General features: G+C 44.8%; 1 protein-coding gene across 5 annotated transcripts in view; it reads left to right on the top strand.

Moving 5' to 3' along the window:
• SSH1 (slingshot protein phosphatase 1) overlaps positions 1-13,799 on the top strand; it is a 58,216-nt gene extending 44,417 nt beyond the window's left edge. For all 5 annotated transcript variants that reach the window (XM_034790675.1, XM_034790676.1, XM_034790674.1 and 2 more), the window contains 5 exons: positions 968-1,014; positions 2,384-2,530; positions 4,422-4,622; positions 5,628-6,249; positions 6,763-13,799. In XM_034790675.1, the coding sequence (XP_034646566.1) occupies positions 968-1,014; positions 2,384-2,530; positions 4,422-4,622; positions 5,628-6,249; positions 6,763-8,040 (2,295 nt within the window). In that variant the 3' untranslated portion in view covers positions 8,041-13,799. The remainder of the gene's footprint in view (positions 1-967; positions 1,015-2,383; positions 2,531-4,421; positions 4,623-5,627; positions 6,250-6,762) is intronic.
• The last annotated feature ends 5,804 nt before the right edge of the window (positions 13,800-19,603 follow it).

Here is a 19,603-nt window from a genome sequence, read left to right on the forward strand (position 1 = left end):
ATACGCTTGGGTTATAGCAGTGGTTCCCAAACTGGGGTTCATGAAATGTTACAGGGGGTTCTTGGGGAAAAATTCCCTAATGGCGGACAGAGCTGTCCCTATGGACCCCAGGCAGCCCAGAGCCCCTGAACTTCTAAGAGCTAAGCAGATCAAAGCAAGCATATCTATCACACTCAGGAGATTTAAACTTCAAGACTCCTTATAAGAAATGGAAAGGGAGGTGGATATTTTTTGCTATTTTTAAAATTAAATAGGCAGCTAGTATTGTTTTAAAAATTATTATGAAGAACAAGTTTAAGCTTTGTTGTAACGTGCATTGTTTGCCTGGACTGCTCAATACCTGAATGCTTGTGTAGGAAGAACTCTTTGAGTTGGCTTCTTAAATACCTTCATGCTGTTTCACATCTGATACTCCTTGATGAAACATAGGAGCCTTGTTGTATAATAGGCTTATTCAAAGTGATACAAGCTACAAAAGTGAGATCTTGGAAGAGTGTTGCCGTTTTCATAATGTAATAAAATACTGTAATGATAAATAATAATTAATAATAAATAGTGTAATAAGCATGTCATAAAAACAAATTTCATATTTCCAAGATCACTGCTTTTACAGTTTATACTCAGGTAAAGGAGAAAATCCCTGGAAATATTCATTTTTAGGAGGGGGTTCGCGAGACTAGACATTTTAGTGAAAAGGGTTCACAGGTTGTTAAAGTTTGGGAACCACTGGGTTATAGCTATTAGGACCAGTCTGGCCTAGTTGCTAGGCTGAGTCAGCAGAATACCTCTGCATTGTTATGCAGGGCCCTAGAACCTCATGCCCTATTGTACTCTTATCAGAAACCATTGCCTATGTTTTAGTTTAGCGCTCCTGAGAAAATATTGTCCAGATAGCAAAGAACACAGTAACTGTACAGTGCCCAGCAGAACAAAGGCTTACTCTGTGTGTGTGTGACTTGTATCCTAGGGGTCTGAGTGGAATGCCTCCAACCTGGAAGAGCTTCAAGGCTCGGGGTGAGTACTGGCCCTTTCCACAACTTAATGTCGGCTATTACACGTTAGACTCTTAAAATCTTCAAATCACTTGTTTTCAATTGCGTGTTTGGGTGTCTTGTGAAATGAAATATAATACTTTCAGGCCATACTTCAGTGGATAGGGCACAGGACCAGAATTCTATTCTCAGTAGTGACCTTGGACCAGATGGTTCCTCTCTTTCTATCTCAGTTTTCCCACCTATACAATGGAGATTATATTTGTCCTCGTTTGTAAAGTGCTTTGAGATCTAGGGAAGACCAATCCTATGTAGGAGTCTAGTTTATACTGAGCAAGCTTATTGTTGTCTGAGGTGTGAATTCCCAAATACTTCAGAAGATTATGCATTACAGTATTTGGGGTAAAGCTCTTATCCAAATGGTGCAAAACTGCCTGAAGATGAGCAGAGTTGTGTGAATTGTTCTCCATTCCACTAGTGCAGACAGGTGGCTGCAGTCTTGTCTCTCAGTGAACTCTCATCACTACAGCACTTCTTGGCTTTAAGTGTTTTAGGCCAATGGGAATTTTGTGTATAAATACTTGCTGCTTGCCCAGGACACATGTTGGCCCCTATAATGACGCTCTGAAAAGTTACTGCTCAACAGCAGGAATAAAGATGTTTAAACTGTAGTCCTTGGGAACAGATGTCTGAACACTTTTGAGTAAGTAAAACAACCAGCACATTAATCCTTTGATCTGTAGTGATGGTATCCTTGAAATGCCATTTTTAAAAGTCAAAGCTGGACAAATCCTTGAATAAACATCATGTGCTATTGATTTGTCTGAATTATATGAAATAATAACTTAATATGGGCATTCATTTCTCCTGGTATACGCCTATTTTATTATAAAAATCTGGCTGCTATATCCTGCAGAAGTAAAGTAAAATGATGCAACTTTCATTTCATATTTCTGGTTGGAAGAAGGAAGAAAGGATGATCTTGTTGCGAAAGCACAAGGCTGAGATTCAGGACTCCCGTGTTCTATTCTTAGCATTGCCGTTGATTCATTGTGAGACGTGGATCAAGTTTCGGCACCTCTCTCTCCCTCAGCTTCCCCATTGGTAGAGTGGGCAAGTCACTTTCCCTCTGTTCTCCCTCTTTACATGGGACAGTGATAGTAGAGAGAGATGAGCTAGGGAGCTTGATTCAGCCAGCCCTCCACATGTAGAACTCCAGCTGATTTAATCGGAAGCGGAGGGCTTACAGGTTTGGGGCTGCTGATCGTCCCATGCAGTAAGAGCACCCATGTTACACTGGGTTGTGTGTGGTTTATCACATGAATTCCAGGTCCCCTTCCAGGGCTGTGATAATTAAACTCTCCTCCTTTGTTTCCCTTTGCATCCTGCAGCGTCTACTACATTTTAAATGTCACCAGGGAGATTGATAATTTTTTCCCTGGTCTATTTGCGTATCATAATATCCGGGTGTACGACGAGGAGACGACAGACCTCCTGGCTCACTGGAATGAGGCATATCATTTCATAAATAAAGCCAAGTAAGTGGACAGAGATGAGCGAATCAGTGCTTGGGGGCATCCGAGGTCGGGATAAGAACCCATCATCAGAATCTGTGGAGTGAGGTCAAGTCCTTGCATGACGCTGAGGCACTTCCTCCAGCAGGGGGCGAGGGAGCGCCCTCACCAGTACCGTAGCTATTGTAAGGATAGTGTTGTGCCCTCGGCATGCTGCCGAATAGCATTTCAGCAGAGGATATGGAACCATTTACAGAAGCTCATTTTGAAACCTGCCTCCCTCTGAATGTCCTGTTAGTCAGAGAGCTGTGGTTCCCACTTCAGGGCATGGGCAATGAGAAGTGTATTCAATAGGGAAGTAACCATCCCCGCTGCTATTACTGGACAAGTCCTGCTTTTGGACAAGTCCTGAGAAGTATCCGTGCATCTGTTCTGACTTTGACTCTATCCCCAGCATCCAATTCCCCTGGACTCCTTCATGCTCCCAGCTCGCTGTCCCCAGGTTTGGCACAATAACTCATTCAGTGTCTTTACTGCCCTGTCAGTTAAGTAGCTCTACCAGGCTAATTAAGTAGCTGTCCCTTTGCTGCTTAATTGCTGAGCTCTTTGTGAGGCGATGAAGAGGTTTCTGGGACCCCTGCTCTCGCAAAGGCCTTTGAAAAGGGAGTTCAGTTGGGCCCCTGGAATGCCCAAATACCCCGTCTGTTCCCGTCAGTGGTTAATCATTAACCCCTTCACAACCACTCACAATTGTGCTGAGATTTTATTTTCAGCGCCTTGTTCAACTTGCTTTTTTGTTTCCCTTTTTGTTAAACGAAATGTTTGTTGGTTTCCAGTAGCGATGCTACATTCTGTTCGTGTTTGCACCTAACACCCTAAAAGATGGCAAGAGCCCCGAAGGGTCCTTCTGATGAAGTAAAACATTTTGAAATCCTTGAATTTTGGAATAAGCAGAGCAGTGGCTCCTGGCAACAGTTAGTGACATGAACCACTCACATTCTGCTGGGGTGTCAGCATGTGGCTTGGAACCTGATGGGCTTTTCTTCATTTGGATCTGCATGGGGCAGCTGGACAGTGACACCTGGTTAATTTGGCCTCTTTCATTAGTCGGCCAAATCCCGCCCTAAATTAGGACCAAATCATTAGGATTGCAGGGGTGTAACTAGCGGTTGAATTTGACTTTGTCCATCAGCCACAATGCTAGAATTAATAATGGGCTCAAAAAGTAAGGGGCTGCATCTGAAGTTGTGGAGGTCCCATCCCTGACAGATTGTGGCACAATTCTGCCAGGTGACGTAATGGGCGTTGAGGTTCCTAAATACGTCGCAGGAGACGCTTATTCCCATGTGTGATCCTTCATTCAGTTGCCTTGCCTCCACCTTTGAAGATGGGGGCCTGGCATAAGGGCCTTCTTGCTGGGCCTCCAACCCTGTTACTTGCTCTTCAGATTGCACCAACCTCTCCGAGGAAGCCTCTTTATTTGTGAGACTTCTTGCTCTGTGATTTTCATCCAGTCACTCCACCCTCCAGGGCACAGGTGATAGAGAAGCCCTCATGTGCAGTGAACAGTGCAGGGGGCCCTGGTAGGGAACCCATCATGCCTGCTGGGTCCACATCTCCAAAGACAGGGACATGCAGACAAAGAGAGCTTTGGGTAGTATCTGAAATAGCAGTGCGGTTGGGGTGAGAGGAGAGTGATTAGGGGGTATCACACTTCTCCAAATCCTAACTTTCCTAGAGAGTTTATTTTCTTGGACCCTTTAACCCAAACCAATTAACTCCCTCTGAGCTGTGACGTTGGCTCGGTCTGGAGAACAAATGACCATCCATGCACCATATAAAACTGTGATAGTAAAACTTAATAAACAAAAGGATTTGAGATACAGTTTTTCTTATTTTTTGCCTTCCTCTCTAGGAAAAATCACTCTAAGTGTCTGGTACACTGCAAAATGGGTGTTAGCCGGTCTGCCTCTACGGTTATAGCTTATGCAATGAAGGAATTTGGCTGGTCCTTGGAAAAAGCCTATAATTACGTGAAGCAAAAACGCAGCATTGCAAGACCAAATGCAGGCTTCATGAAACAGCTGCTGGAGTATGAAGGGATTTTAGATGCAAGGTAAGGTGATGGGTGGAATGAGAAGGTGACTTGCAAGGAAACAAAAAGAGCCTGTTGCAGACTAGAATTAGCAATTTGCAGTTGTGTGTACACACATGTGGGGCCTAGGCTGGGCAAAGGAAAAATAAGTGAAAAATGATCAGAGAGTTGCTTGGAAAGGGGGAACACGATTCTGTGAAAACTGGGAAGAGAAAGCAGGTTTTGGTCAATGTTTCAGGCGCGGGTCGGAGCTAGAGCAGGTACAGGAAGCAGGTCTGGCACAGCTACTGGGCCAGAACGCATCGAGCTGCCACTGTGCTGCTGTTGCTACAAGGTTTAAATGGGGATCTGTGGGCTCTGCTGTCCACTCAGGGAGCACAATCCCTGAGTAAGGGGTATTGGGCCCAGCGGGCTCATTGCGTGGCTGGGCTCCCATGCCTGGAGCCGGCTGAGTTCCTGACGCTGCATAGACGTGCAGAGGACAGAGTCCTGAAGTTGGAGAAGTCTGTCTGAGTGAGGACAGCCGGCTTCAGCCCTTCGTTGGTTGTTGCTGAGCACCTTTTTAAAGTTATACTCGCGTGACTCTGATACATGTTTTGCGTGCGCTTGATCCAGATGCTTTCAGCTGGGAGACTTTGTTTCTGTTTCTTCATTAGGTGCGTATCGCCTTCATTTCCACAGCAGCCATCACAGCTAACTACAGAGGTGGTCAATGCCTTTTAAATCACAGTTACCTGATTCTTGAGGACTTTGGTTGCTGTTGTTTTTCTTCCCTTGAATCTTACGTAATGACCCAGCCATTTGTTCCCTGTGTTTAGACCAGAGCCTGATGGCTTCATACATCCTGCTCCTCTGCCCTGCATTGCCACTGTCCTCTGTAGTGGGTGATCTGCTTGGATTGCATGTTTCCTCCAAAGGTTTCTGAGGGGCGTGACTTGTATGGGGCGGGGCACTGTGATGTATTTACATTCGACAGCTGCTGAGTGTTTTATTGTAGTAAGTTGTGCCTTTTATTTTTCTCCCCAGCAAACAGCGTCATAACAAGCTGTGGAAGCAGCAAGCAGAGAGCAACCTATCCCAGAATGCAGATGATTCTACGGGGCCCAGTGACTTCCTGCTCGATAGCTTAGACATTGATCTAGAAAACCGCCTATCTGACCTGGACGCGCCTTCACAGTCCACGTACTTGGACAACAGAGCCAATATGGAGGCCGGGGGGTTTCACTACTGCTTCCGGCGCCTGTCCGACTCGCTGCTGGAGAACAAGCTGCCTGGTGACAGGGAAATATTTTTCCAGGTGGAGGATCTAGAGCGAGACGTGCTTTCGGAGCAGGCCAATTTGCTGGTGGATCAGCCTCCCCCAATCCCTCCTGAGGCTGCGGCAGACGCAATGAAGGCCAAGGAGAAAGTAGAACCACTGGCAGAGCTGAGAAGTTTCTGCGAGAAGGAAGTGAAGAAGTTGGAGTCCAGCATGCCAAAGGGGAGGAGTGTGCACAGTCAGGTGGATCCGGGAAAGGAAAGCATCAGGGAGGAAAATCCCGTGGAGAGGTGGAAGCGGCGCTTGTCTGTACACAAGGAGGAGAACTTACTGAACAGAGAGAACTTGAATAACAACAACAGCAAGAGGAGCTGCCCAGAGGAGTTCGAGGTGCGTATGGGCTTAAACGTAGATGATTAGTAACACCCGACATCGTGTGCATGAGACAACTCTCCGCATCCTAAGATTATGATGTAATTTGGTTTGGAAATGAAGGCTCCTGTAGTAGTGCCTGTCTCCATGCTGAGCCTTTTCCTTGTAGAAGTGCTTCTGACCATCGCTTTGCTTGCAGAAGTTGTGGAGCCAGCCACCAAAGAGAGCATGCAGCTACATGAACATGCTATAAACCTCTCAGGGGAGCCGCCTTCCATGACCATCACTTGAAATGGTTGGTTTCTTCCAACTCCAGACACTGTCAGCTGGGAATCCTCATGGCTTGACTCCCACTGCAGAGCCCAGACTTCAGCAGTAATGGAGAGAGGCTTCCTTTAAGCTTTGGAGTCCTTATAGATAAAATGTTTCCTATTGTTCTGTGTCTTGTTTTAAACTAGCCTGACTCTGCTATTCTGCATCCACATTGAATTGTTTGTCTGACTTCTTATTGCCTATTCTTTCCTTTTATAGCGTGATGCCATATTTGGAATCCTCAGTAAAGTCAAGCCTTCCTACCAGTCATGCACTGACTGCATGTATTCCTCAGCCAGTGCCTCCGCGGAAGCCTCTAGGGAGCAGTGTGAGACGCTAAATCCAGCTGCCGCTTGCTGCAGTTCTACAATCTGCACTCAGCCTTCGCTCCTCTCCCATGTGACTTCGAACTTGTCGGACCAAATGCCTAGCAAGTTGCAGGCTGAGGAAATAATCAGGGCTAAAAATGATGTTTTGCCTCCATTGCTGCAGGGAACTAGTGTTTTGGAAGGTGGCACCTGCAAATCTGTGGCGGATCAGCATTGCAATATTTCTGAAAAGCCAAAAGATGCACCAAAAACACCTGTCAAAGCACTGCTTGTCAGGAGAAATTCCCACTGTGAGAAAAGCCCTCTGAATACAGAAGTGATGAAGGAAGAGCCTCCATCCAGAAAAGATGTCAAACCCACAAAGGACCTGAAGTACTTGCTGTTTAGTAAAGATTTGGAAAAGCCAACCACAAACAGTTATTTGATGCAGCATCAAGAATCTCTTATTCAGCTTCAAAAAGCTGGCTTAGTTAGGAAGCATACCAAAGAACTGGAGCGTCTGAAGAGTGTGCCCTCAGAATCCTCGTCACTGGTAAGAGAGAGCTCCGTGAGCAGAATTGATGCTAGTATACCAGAGGAAAACCAAGATTTGGCTTTGCACCAAGACCCAGTATCTCTTCTGGGCCCAGCACCTTTAATATCTGAAGACACAGAGAATGATGTGGAGAAGTTAGAGGCCAAAAACCCCTTACAGGGACTGTCTCAGAAAACCTCCACGCCTGTCCTGTGCAGGCTGGAACACATGAGCAGTTACACAAAGGACTTTCTGAAGACCATATGTTATACGCCGTCATCTTCCAGGAGTTCCAACTTGACGCGCAGTTCTAGTAGCGACAGCATACACAGTGTGCATGGGAAACCTGGCCTGGTGAAACAACGAACTCAGGAAATCGAAACCAGGCTACGACTTGCTGGTTTGACTGTTTCTTCCCCTCTGAAGAGATCCAATTCTCTTGCCAAGCTAGGGTGTCTTAACTTGTCCTCCGAGGACTTATCGAGTGACATGGATGTGTCAACGCTAATGAACTCAAAAGAGGCCAAATCGAGTGAGTCTTCCATGCTTTGCGAGTCACAATCCCCTCTGAGGAGCGTGAACGTAAGCTCCAAACTGCTAGCAAATTCAGCCACAGGAAACTTGAAGAGCACACTTTGGAAGGGCAAAAGCTGACACGTTCTGGTGTATGTTTTTTTTTTTTAAATCAGCATTTATTGCCTGAACCCAATAGTTCATCTGATACAACGTCTTTACCCCCTTCCTTGTGCAGTAAGTGGGGAGAAAGAGGGACATAACTGACATGGGTGAATGGCACAATGAAAAAAAAACATTGCATGGCTTGGAAGAGTACGTAGTGTGTGAACTGCCTACTGTTCCTATAGGACAATATTCCCAGTACTGTTTGCCAAGTATAGTAATGTTACAATACATATGATGTAAAAAAATGCTGAAAATATTGTTTCAAAAGTCTCAACAAAAGTCATGGCATTTTTTAATTTTTTTATTTCGCAAAACGAACATAGCACAAGTCTCTAGTTTAAACATCCACTTGTGGAAAAACCTGTAGATGGCAACATAAACTCTACCTCTGTTCTTGATGATTTCTGTGTTGATTTTTTGTAAGGCTTATTCCAGGATATTTAAAGTTTTTGGAAAGCATTCCTACAACATCAACTGTAAAGACCCGAAAGAGTGTTGAGGTGTAGGCTTTACTGTACTGAGTAACTCTAACTATGAAGTGAAGTGAAAAAGTGTGGAGCTGTTTTTTTATTGACTACGTGATCTGCTGACCTGATAGTTCCTCTTTCCTGTATAATCAGGGTTAGCTGTCATAGTGTCTTGTGTTAATAACAAAATGACGTCTAGGCTGTGTGTTTTGAAGGCTTCTGTAAAAGTGGAGAGATGTCTTGTTCTTCAGGTATTGTTGCTCTTGTTGTGGTTTTATAGTTATCCCAGTAATAATGACAAGCCTGGCCAGTAGGTGACCATGAACCATTGTGAAATGTGTGTGATGCTGGAGTCAGTGGTGTAGCACTTGTGTTTTGGAAGCCCTGCTTTATCAGACTGTTGATGGCATGCATTGCAGATGAGAAGGCGACTGACCTCTCTCCTGCTACAGAGGGCAGACGGTTGGCTTTATTGTCATTCTGTACATTTGAAACCTGGGAAGATGATAAGTTAGTTTATTTTTGGTAGAACATTTCTCGCATCCTGGAGTTTGCAGCAGAAATGCAAAGCAGCAGCAGGTTATCTCAGGAAGGTATCTGGTTGTCCCTGAGCTCTGAAGCTGTTTACAAGTCCCCACATTGAGTAACATCCAAAGGGTTTATTATTTCATCATCCGGAAGCAGTGGGGGAGGATGAGTATTCCTGCTCTTGTTTGTTTATAGTACATATTGTCTGGGATGCACAGGTTAATTTCAGTGATGGTCTCCTCCTGATGACAATAGAAGTGCACATTCTGCTCTCGGATGAACATGTGGTGCTCCTCTGGGCTTCACTGATCTTACACACCCATCCAAGGGCAGAGTTTGAGGCCAGTGCAAGGAGGAGGCAGTAGTTTTACTAGCCTAGCCTAAATGGAATATTGCACTATCTCAGAAAGGAAGGAAAAGTGGAGAGCTAGATTAGTTTTCACAGTGTTAAACAACCATTAAGTCTTCTACATGGTACTGCTAGCTAGATTTCTGATACAGTAAGGCATTTAGGGCTCAGTCCTATAGCCTCTGAAGTCAGTGGCTTCAGTTGTGCAGGATTACCTCCTAGAGCAGAGCCCTTGGCTGTAGGCCGTTCTTTTTTTCATCAGCTGTTTTGTACTAGTTTCTGTCGGAGGTTTATGGCCAATTCAGAAACACTCCGTTTCCACTAGTTCTCATTCAGGCAAGTGGGAGTCTGTTGCGGAAAATCTTGGGCACAGACCTCAGGATTCAGCCATTGATGATAAAACAGAATTCAAGTAAAAATGGGGTTGATCAAAATGAGTGAATGAGATGATAAGAAATCTGCTTGAGCCACTTCCCGAGACAGGCTGGTTGGACACACAGATAACCCAGTTTAGCTCTAAAATGCTGTCCCTCAACAAAGGGGCAGTGACATGGCATTCACAGCATCATGGGTAACCAGCCCCATATTCATTTGTGGGTCACTGTCTTCACACCTAGTGACCGTTTAGCACAGAACAATTTCAGATAAATATTGTAGTACCATTGCCCTCCCGCCCCTGCCAGGTGCAACATGCGTCAAAGGAGGCCCTTCGCCTCTGGGGTGTGTAACATATTGTGGTAGAATGCATTGCCAGCCTGCTAGAAGAAGCACGTTTAAAAAAACTTCCAAAACTCTGGGAGATACCTTTTTGCCAAATGAAGGATATAATTTTCAAAAGTGCCTCAGTCACTGAGGAGTCTTGAGTTCCATTGTGTATCAGTTGGATTTAGACTTAAGTGACTTAAGCACTTTTGAAAATGGAACTTAGGCTCCTAAATTTTCAAAAATGCCTGAATTCCATGTGTTAGACTAACTTAGGTGTCACGGTGAAATTTAAAGCTTAGTGACAACAAATGATGGATTTGTTGCGCTCCGTGGTTTTAACAACCAGGTCCATGTGAGTCTGACCTGTTTTTTAAACATCTACGTTTGCAGAGCCGTTGTTGGATAAAGCCTTTCAGATGGGATGGAAAGTGAAGAGTGCAACTTTGAACAGCAAATCCTACAACCTGCCATTTAAAATGTTTGCCTACCCATTTGGGAAATGTCCCTTGGTTTCCACCGTTTAGAATACCCGGGATTCCTTTTTTTTTTTTTTTTTAAAGTAACTCCCCCAATTTTGTACTAAAAGCAGGAGAAATATGGGCTGGGAAGCAGTAGATAAATATTCTTCCTTAGATAGAGGGGTCAAAAATGTATATACATCTTGAACATATGGCAAATTTGCCATTTCATGTGTGAGAGAAGCAAAAGCTTCTCAAGCAAGGCAGACAATGGCAATATCTCGGAGGACGTGAAACATTTTGTAATCCACGTTTTCTAGTGTCGGGAAACCGATGTCATTGCTAGAGTTGGACCTTCCCTTAGCTGCAATGTTTGTGTTATTGTCTGGCTATAAACCTTCAGAAGTGGATTTAGCATGGACACTTCTTTTGATGCTGTGATTGTCGTGGTTCTTGGTGTGGTTCTTTTCACTGAACCCACCCTTTGGTGCGTCTTGGAAATCAATACTGACTAGATCACTTCAATACACTGTGAATTCACTGACACATGCCCCCCTTCCCTCCCCAGTTGTGACATTTCAGTTTAGCTGTATCTGGGGTGTGGTGGTATATCTAAAATATTAATGTTGTTATGATGTGCCTAATGTCAAAGCATCATGGGTGCGTTTCCAGGTCCATATCTGCTGTAGTGTATTCCAAATATTTTTATTACTTGTCTTTTAGTTGTTCTTACTTAGGTTTTATTTGTAAAAGATGGATTGGGGAGGAGGGGTGGTAGTGAGCATGGGTAAAGCCATTGCACTGCGTGTTTGATTCCTGCATGGCGGGATAGGATTTCTTCAGAGCCTATTAGCCCATGCTGAAATTATCAGCGAAGATATTTTTGAAAGATGTTAATCTGTTCACCAGCTCCATCCAAACCACAACATTGTGCTCAAGGCTTGAGTGCAGCACAACAGCTAGTATAAAGTCACAGTGGTCATAGCCAGTTGCACAGTTGTTCAGATTCTCCCTGTCTGCAGATCTGTGCACCTGTTCACACTGACCGGGAGAGGCCCTTTCCCATCTGACACAGTTGGACAAAGGCTGCCCTTATTTACATCCGTACTATTCCATTGAAGCTGGAGCTGCAAGGCAGAATTTGACCTAGTTATTTTATTTAATTTCTATTTTCCCATGGATTTTTGCTAGCCCTCTTTATCCAGACAACCCTAAAGGATCCCTAATAGTGTTACTGTAGGATAAAGCAGATAGTTAACCCCTCATGGCTAGGGGACTGTATAGTGTTATTAAGTAAGATCTTGTGCTTCTCCTGTGGAGAGATGGTCACTCAGGTCCAAATTTTGCATGCAAAAAGAAGAGAGAATGGTAATATTTGTAATTCTCCCAGTTGTGTGTGCAGATCACGCATGTGTGCATACAACACATGGGCTAGGTTAGATGAAGATTGTTAAAAGTGCTGATCTCTGGTCTAACTGCTCCCACTGAAGTCAATGGGAGTCTTAACTGTTGATTTCAATGGGCGTAGAGGCAGGCCAATGATGAGTGCTTCTGAAAATCCCATGTAATTGCCTGTTTCCAAGAATGGAAGGATTGACACCCACAGATGTGGCCATTTAATTTTGTTTCTGCAGGTTGTTTTGCACCTGTGAGTGGGCTGCTGCCTTTTGAAGATGCCTTACCACCTGTTGTTCCCATCCCCAATGAGCTGTGATTCCATCTATTTGCTTGGTGTGGGGACGTGCACTCCTCATAGCACTAACTGCCAGTAGGGAACCAACCCCAGGCAGTAAGACACTGCAGTATATTAATACACATTGCCTTTGTTCACAAAGTCATTGCCATGTACGCCCAATTTGACATTTGTTGGCCAACCCATTGTACCTTGTACTAAGATAGAAGCTTAACAGGTGCTTAGACTTGAAGAACTTCCGAAAATTTCCAAGTTGTTTTAACAATACAAGTGAACAAACCTATTTCCTTCCTGTTTTCTTCTTCTATGACCTGCCAAACTCTGCTACATACAAACTACTGCTTTGGTAGTTTAGTTTTCAGTTGACTACAGTGCCCATATCGTGATTGGGGGAAAAAATCACACAGACTCCGTTATTCTGTGGAACATAACCGTGTCACCACACACACAATGTAGCTTATCAAACTTGAAGATCCATTGCTGCTTAGTGCAACACAATACTGTCGATACATGTCGTTTATTTTTAATTTTTTTTAAGTCAATGTATGCGTAGAGGCTCTAGCATGCCAATTCAAAGTTTTTGTAGCCAAAAGATGCAGTGCTTGCAGGGTTGTTAGTTTCGATGCATGAAAAGATAGTTGTTTTCTTTCTCTCCTATGTATTGTAATTGTTCTTTTACAATTGAGTGCCTTAATAATAGTTTACAAATACTGTGTATTTATGCTGAGCTGGTAAACGCTGCTGTTTTGCTGTTTTGTCTTGGTGCTTTGATGTTTCAGTGTAAGTAAGACCATTACTATTTGCATGTATGAGTCCTGTATAACCCTCATGGTCCCTGATCTCAGAACTGCTAACCAGTTTTCCTTTGCTGCGTGTATGGGTAAAACGATGGGCTTTGTAAATGGATCCCACATAGATTCCAGCTTCTGTTGTCCTGACCCCACTGCTTATGATTTATCTCTGCATTGCTGCAGACAGTGCAGGCAAGGGAGGGCTTGACAAGACATTCCAAAGATGGAAGGCCATCGTTACGCTTGGAAGAGTTACAGGCATGATCTAAGCCAAGGAACACTCCAACATCAAATCTGAAATGCACAAACTGGCACCTTATTTCCAGCGTATGCTTTTTTTGTTCCGTGTTTTAGAAATAGCACCGTTTCGGTCACCATTTCTCAATGTGTTCTTTAACTAAATAATATTCCTTTTCATGTCGCAGACATTGGGCTGCTCTCCTCGCCTCAGAGTTGACCCCAAGGCTCGTGGATAGTTACCACCCTTGTTAGATAAACTGCGGACATGAATAACCAGTAGCTGTTTCAGTGCATTGCTGTACTCTTATGATAACAGTGTTCTTTTTATTTCATTGTATTTCTTAATTCTGGTTTTTATATTTAAATATGCAGTATCTTTTGTACTGTACATTTGCAGTAGGGGATGCATAATGCACTTTTTTTTTACTTTTGTTGGTAAAAGTGTACTGTACATTACATGTGCTTCTTGTGAGGAAAATAAACATTTTTTTGTTTACAAGAGAGGTTTGCACCATCTCTTGAGTAACGTCCATACATAGTCAGCTTGTGGTCAGCATTTCAAAGCAGATGACTGGCCAGGTGCGAGCCTCCGAAACATTGTGTACAGTATATTACAGGTGAGTCAATGTCAATAAACAGCTGTCGCTGAGAATGGGGTACTACCTGTGCGGCTGACCTACAGAGCCAAACTCGGTGATGATGAATGTGGGAATGTATGTCACATGTCACGAGCCAGATTCTCATCTAAGTGGCCACCATTGCATTGCCAGCCCATCAAAGCCAGTGGAGTGGTGTTGGCATAGCTGAGATCAGAATCTGACCCCAGAGTAAGTGGGCATGAACAGTCAGGGAGGGTAACTAGCACCAATCTCTCTGGTATTCGGTGGGGGCGCAAATGCATGTAATGTTTTGTGTCAAGTGATAGGAATGGTGTGGGAAGCAGGAAAGAGAAAAAGGAGCCAGCAGGTGGGGGTGATATCAAGCAGCCTTCCTCTCTCCCCCCACAAGTTTTATCTCCTCCACGCCTCCTTTTTGTTACATGCCCTCTTTCTCCCCTCACTGCATAAGCCAGGCTTGTGTTCTACAATCACCGAAATCAGATTGGCGCATGCTTACACCCCATGCCACCTTCAGCTGTTGTGCCTCTTACATTACCACTGCTGAGTTTAGCCAAGGGGGAACTGTGCCTATTTACATACAGTCTGAATTTGTCCTTAGTAAGATCTTGTTACACCAGTGACTTGCTTTCTTCCTGAATCACCTGACCCAGGGAGTGCAGAGCCCAGGGGTAATGAGGAAGGAGATACAAAAATGGGGACTGGGTTAGAGAGGCAGTAGACCCCAGAGGTCCAAAAGAAATTGGTCCTTGAGATGACCTAGCAATGCTGAGATAACTGGTTTATGGTGCAGCTTCTCCAAGCTCATGGTGCAGTTTTGCCAATATTCTTCACTGTGAAGAGGTTTTAGCATCAGCATTTGACTCTCATCTCCCAGTGACTTTGCTGTCTTTTAACCTGGAGAATGTTTACCCCTTTGTTTGCTGGGTTTATTTAATCCCATTTATTTAATTTTTGGAAATAAAGTCTGAACGTGAGCTGCAAGTCTTTTTTAGTTTCTTTTTGCAGAGAGGGGGTTATTTGAAATAAAAATAGAAATCTGTTTAATGGAAGACGAACAGGAATTAAATATACAATGGCAATAGATATTTTTATGAGACTGGAGTTTGGATTTAAGGAAACTCTTTCAGACTCTGAGCATCTCAAAGCATCTTACCCAGTAATGAGTTGATTGCCAATAGCATGGTGTCTGTGCAGGCAAATGCAGCAGCTATTACATGCTAAGCAATATTTTGTCCACAGCACAGGAGAATTTTTTTTTATTTGAGAGGATACATGGCATTATCTGACAGTGCCATGGGCTCTTTAACTCCCAGCAGACGTAGTGAGTCGAAACCTGGGTTTTAATGTCTCCTTCAAAGAACAAATAACTAGCATTAAAGCAGATTAATTGTAAGTTACAAAATGTAACTGGGAAAATAAAGACTTTTTCGTGATGAGTCAACTCTGCTCCAGACCAAAGTTTCATAGGACGTAGGATCAGCCCTTCCAGTGTATTCACCAAATTTTGCCTTTAAAGGCAAACAGTGAGCCTCTGTCTCTTGTGCCTTTAAGGAGTCTTGTTACTGCCTGGAATTGTTCTTGCTCTCTAAGCTGCTTCGGGGAAGAAAATGTCAGTGTTTACCTTGGCAAAGTAACAAAGCACAGGCCGAGGATGTTCTTCAGCTTTGGCATACTTGCTAATTGTCTGGGAGAAAGTCGTTAACCCCAAGGAGTATTGTTTTAAAATTACATTTTAAAAATGGCTTCAGCTCCGATTTGACAGGAGATTGGCATCTGTCATTTAGCCATTGGTCAGGAGGAGCATGGGCAGTGCCAACCCAGGCCTGAACCCCACACTGCACTGCCAGTTGGTTTCACTGACCTCCGGGAGAGCTTCAAAGAGGAGCTCATCTCCGTAACCCATTGGGTCCTTCAGCAGAGGCTGCCCACGCAAGCCCCAGTTAGTGCTAAGATGCTGTGAGGATGCTGGGAAATAATTGACACGTCCACACGTAGTTTAAACTCATGCCAACATTAATTTGCCAACTTCTCAAAATACTAAGTGTGAAAAGTGAAATGAATCAGGCATCCAATACCTTTAAGCCTCTCTGGAGCTTGGTGTCATGTGAGTGATGGTTTGGTTCAAATATTAACACACACGGCTATTCTCTGCAGAGAGATTAGGGACAGGAGGGGATGCAGGAAATATTTCAAACCTGTTCTCACTTTATGGGTTTATAAAGTATCATCCTGGAACCACAGCTCTTTGTACAGCCACATGGATTTGGCTTCTTTGTTTAGCCAAATGGCACGCTTTTAAACTATGCTAGTGACCTTATAAAAAGTCATCTGTGGAGAGGAATTCATCACCTGGGGGAGCAGTGCCTGTAGGGAAAGGTAGCAGAGCCAAGCCCTGTGGCCAGTTCTTGGGAGCCTGGAGGAGAGAGAGTTTACAAGTTATATGTGAGTGAGTAAGAGAGAGAGAGTGCTATGGATTTTTATTACACTTCTAGGGGTGAGACTGTGTGTTGATTTTGCTTAAGAATTGTCCCCCTCTTCTTCCCCCTTCTCTCTTTCACCACCTGCCTGTCAGAATGGTCAGTCCTTGTAGGTTTCATGCTGATTACAACCCTAGTACCACATTCTGTTCTCATTAACGCCAGCATCAATCTAGAGTGGCTCCATTGACTTTGGTGGCATTACTTCAGATTTAGACTGATGTAAATGAAAAGGGAATTTGGCCTTGGATTATTTGACACCAGTCCCAGGCCCCTACAGCCTAGTATAGTTTCAGTTTAAATGGAGGAGGAAGAAAGTCCATTTTGGTGATAACTGGGCAGTGAAGAAAACAATACCTCAAAAGCTGAGCCCTTCCCATGGATGTTTTGACAAGAGGTGACTAAAGGCAGCTCTCCACTAAGTGAATGAGCCCCAGCACTGGTGTCATTACGAGCTAAATTCTGCTCTCAGCCAGCAAATGAAGATGGCTCCAAAGTGGGCCACTGAACTTACCAAAGACATTGCTGAAGGGTTGTGCAAAGGTGGGCTCCAAGGCAATGTGTACCCCACATAACTCCGAGATCAATTGGGGTCTGATACAGGCTGTATTTAAACCGGGATAGGACACATTTCAGGATGCTTCAAGACTAACGGCCCATAAAACTGGGCTACCTTTTGAGAATTATACCATATGTGGATCCTTCATCTTCAGCTGCCCTTTGTATAACGTTTTCCTACCAGTCAATTGTTCCTAGTTAGGTAGTGACATAAGATCAAGGTATGCACTGAACACATCTTTTCTTGGACCTGCATTAGCTCTGCTGCCACATATGTAACCAGCCGGTTGTTGGTTACCCATAGCCATCCTATGCATATGCAGGTAATGAGGACATTAATTCAGTCTCTTGGTGCCTCATCGTTAGTCAGTGTTATGAAAGGAGAGGAAAATATCCAGTGTTGGAGAAAGCCATCTGGCATGCTTGGAGAGCAGCCACTGAGGTAAATTCCCATTCTTGTCTGAATGTGCCAGTTTAAGGTCAAATGTCTTAGAGCTGATGGGAAATGACTGCCTAGGCCAGACTGAGGATCTTTGATGAATTTTTTGTTCTGAACTGTTGACATCCACGCCCACCCTTGTGAAACTTGTGTTCCTTTTATGAGCGGTTCCTTTTCCTATTGCTTTTGAAACTCTTTGCACAGGCCCCCATGGTTGCTGCCTGGTATTTGTCTGAATTGTGCTCACTCCAGATTATTGGGGAAACACAAGGAAAAGGTGAGGCAGTGTGATTGCTGTAGAGTTAAACAGAGCAGAAATTGACCGCTTTCATATTTAGCAATGGGGAAAAATGTACCACCCAGGAAAACATCTTGATTTTCAATTCTCTAATGATCCAAGCCTTGTATTTATTTTAGATGTTTGAATTCAATTAGATAAACTTTCTGTCTTTGTGGGTGGTTGAATGGCTCAGGACTAGTAACAAAACATGAAGTCTGTCCTGTCTAGGTCATGGATTTGATCCCGGCCCAGGTCAATGGGGGCTGAAAGTCATTGCCACAAGACAGCTGCTCAGCAGTTTATGTGAAAGGAATTGGTTGTCTCAGGTCAGTTTCTAGCGGCCATGTCTGCATCACAAGAACTACTATCGCAATCTGTACAGTGCAGGGGTGTGGTGGTGAGACTGCTTCGTTGGTCCACACTGCAGCAGAGCAGAGCGGGCGACCTACCCTGTTTCCCCGAAAATAAGACATCCTCCGAAAATAAGGCCTACTTACAGTTTTGCCTCTCGTTGTAATATAAGGCATCCCCCCGATAATAAGACCTCCCCGATAATAAGGCATCCACCGATAATAAGGCATTTTTCATTTCTGAAAAATAAGACATCCCCTGAAAATAAGACCTAGCGCATCTTTGGGAGCAAAAATTAATATAAGACACTGTCTTATTTTCGGGGAAACAGGGTAGCTGTGTCAGCGTTTGCTGCTGATTTGATGGACTAAACGAAATCGCAGTACAAACAGAATTAGAGCTAGAGCCCTGCCAGGAAGACCTGAGTGGAAATCTCGGCAGCCATGAAAACAGGGCCTTCAGAGGCGAACTGTTTTCTCATAAACATTCAGCCCACAGAAAGAGAGCCATGGAATAGCTAGACGAAAAACGAGTGTTTAATGCCAAGCAGGGAATCCCTCGTAATGAAAATCTGAGAAGGCAAGTGTCACGGGCTGGCTGGCCCTTTAAGGAGAGTAGGGCTTAGCCAGGCCTGGGATGAGCAGCTACCACCCTGCCCCCTGAACTGATCCTTATGGCCCAGGGATCAGGTGGCGCGGTTTCCAGAAAGGGCTGGGGAGGGGAACTGCAGGAGGGTGGTTGTCTCCTGGGCCTGGCCATGAATAGAGAGAGTGGCAGGGGAGGAGGAGGCTGCTAGGGCAGGCCTGGGGAAAGTCCACCTCCCCCCACTTCCCAGGCAGATGGCTTGGTGGCAGACTGGGGGAAGGAGTCCAGGGAGGAAGCCCTCAGGCTCAGCGGCTCGGATCAGAGCTGGGCCTCCAGGGAGAAAGTCCTTCCACCAGTGAGCAAGGCTGAAGGGTAGCCCGGGAGGGGCAGCAGACCCTGTTGTTTTTGAAACCACAATGTGACAAAGCCTCCTGAAAGAAGGGGTAGGCCTGTTGGAGGGACTAGGAGGGAAAGGCAGAGCCCTGCCAAGGGGTGGAGGGGGAGGGTGTGCTACAGGGGTGTAAAACCTTGCCTGAGTGCTGGGAAGGGGAGAGCAGCAGAAAGCTAATCCCAAGGAAGAGAGAGAGCTCAGTACAACACAGTCTGCCTGCTGCACTGCTCTGCACTCCCGAAACTGCCCTGTGCTGACTGGCTGTGTACTCCATCCTACCCCTCTTCTCCCCTGCCCTTCTGTGTCCCTCTCCCTTGCCTCTAGCTGATCCCCTCCTAACCAAACCCTCTCCTACCCAAGAAAAATGGTGGCACAAACATGACATTTGCCACCATTCCATAATTCACTCTGCTGGTGTGTTCTACCCCGGCCCCCGCCCAGGCTCTGCTGGGTCTGTTTAGATTGCCGGCTCCCAGGATGGGGTGTCAGCTACTCTGTGTTTGTGCAGCGCCTGGCACCATGGCTGGCTCTGGGTTAGCCCTTAGCCACTACCATAATACATGTGATTGATAATAAAGGAAGCAGAATTCTCTGAACTGAAGTC

The sequence above is a fragment of the Trachemys scripta genome, chromosome 15 (assembly GCF_013100865.1).
Source record: "Trachemys scripta elegans isolate TJP31775 chromosome 15, CAS_Tse_1.0, whole genome shotgun sequence".
Taxonomy (NCBI): Eukaryota; Metazoa; Chordata; order Testudines; family Emydidae; genus Trachemys; species Trachemys scripta.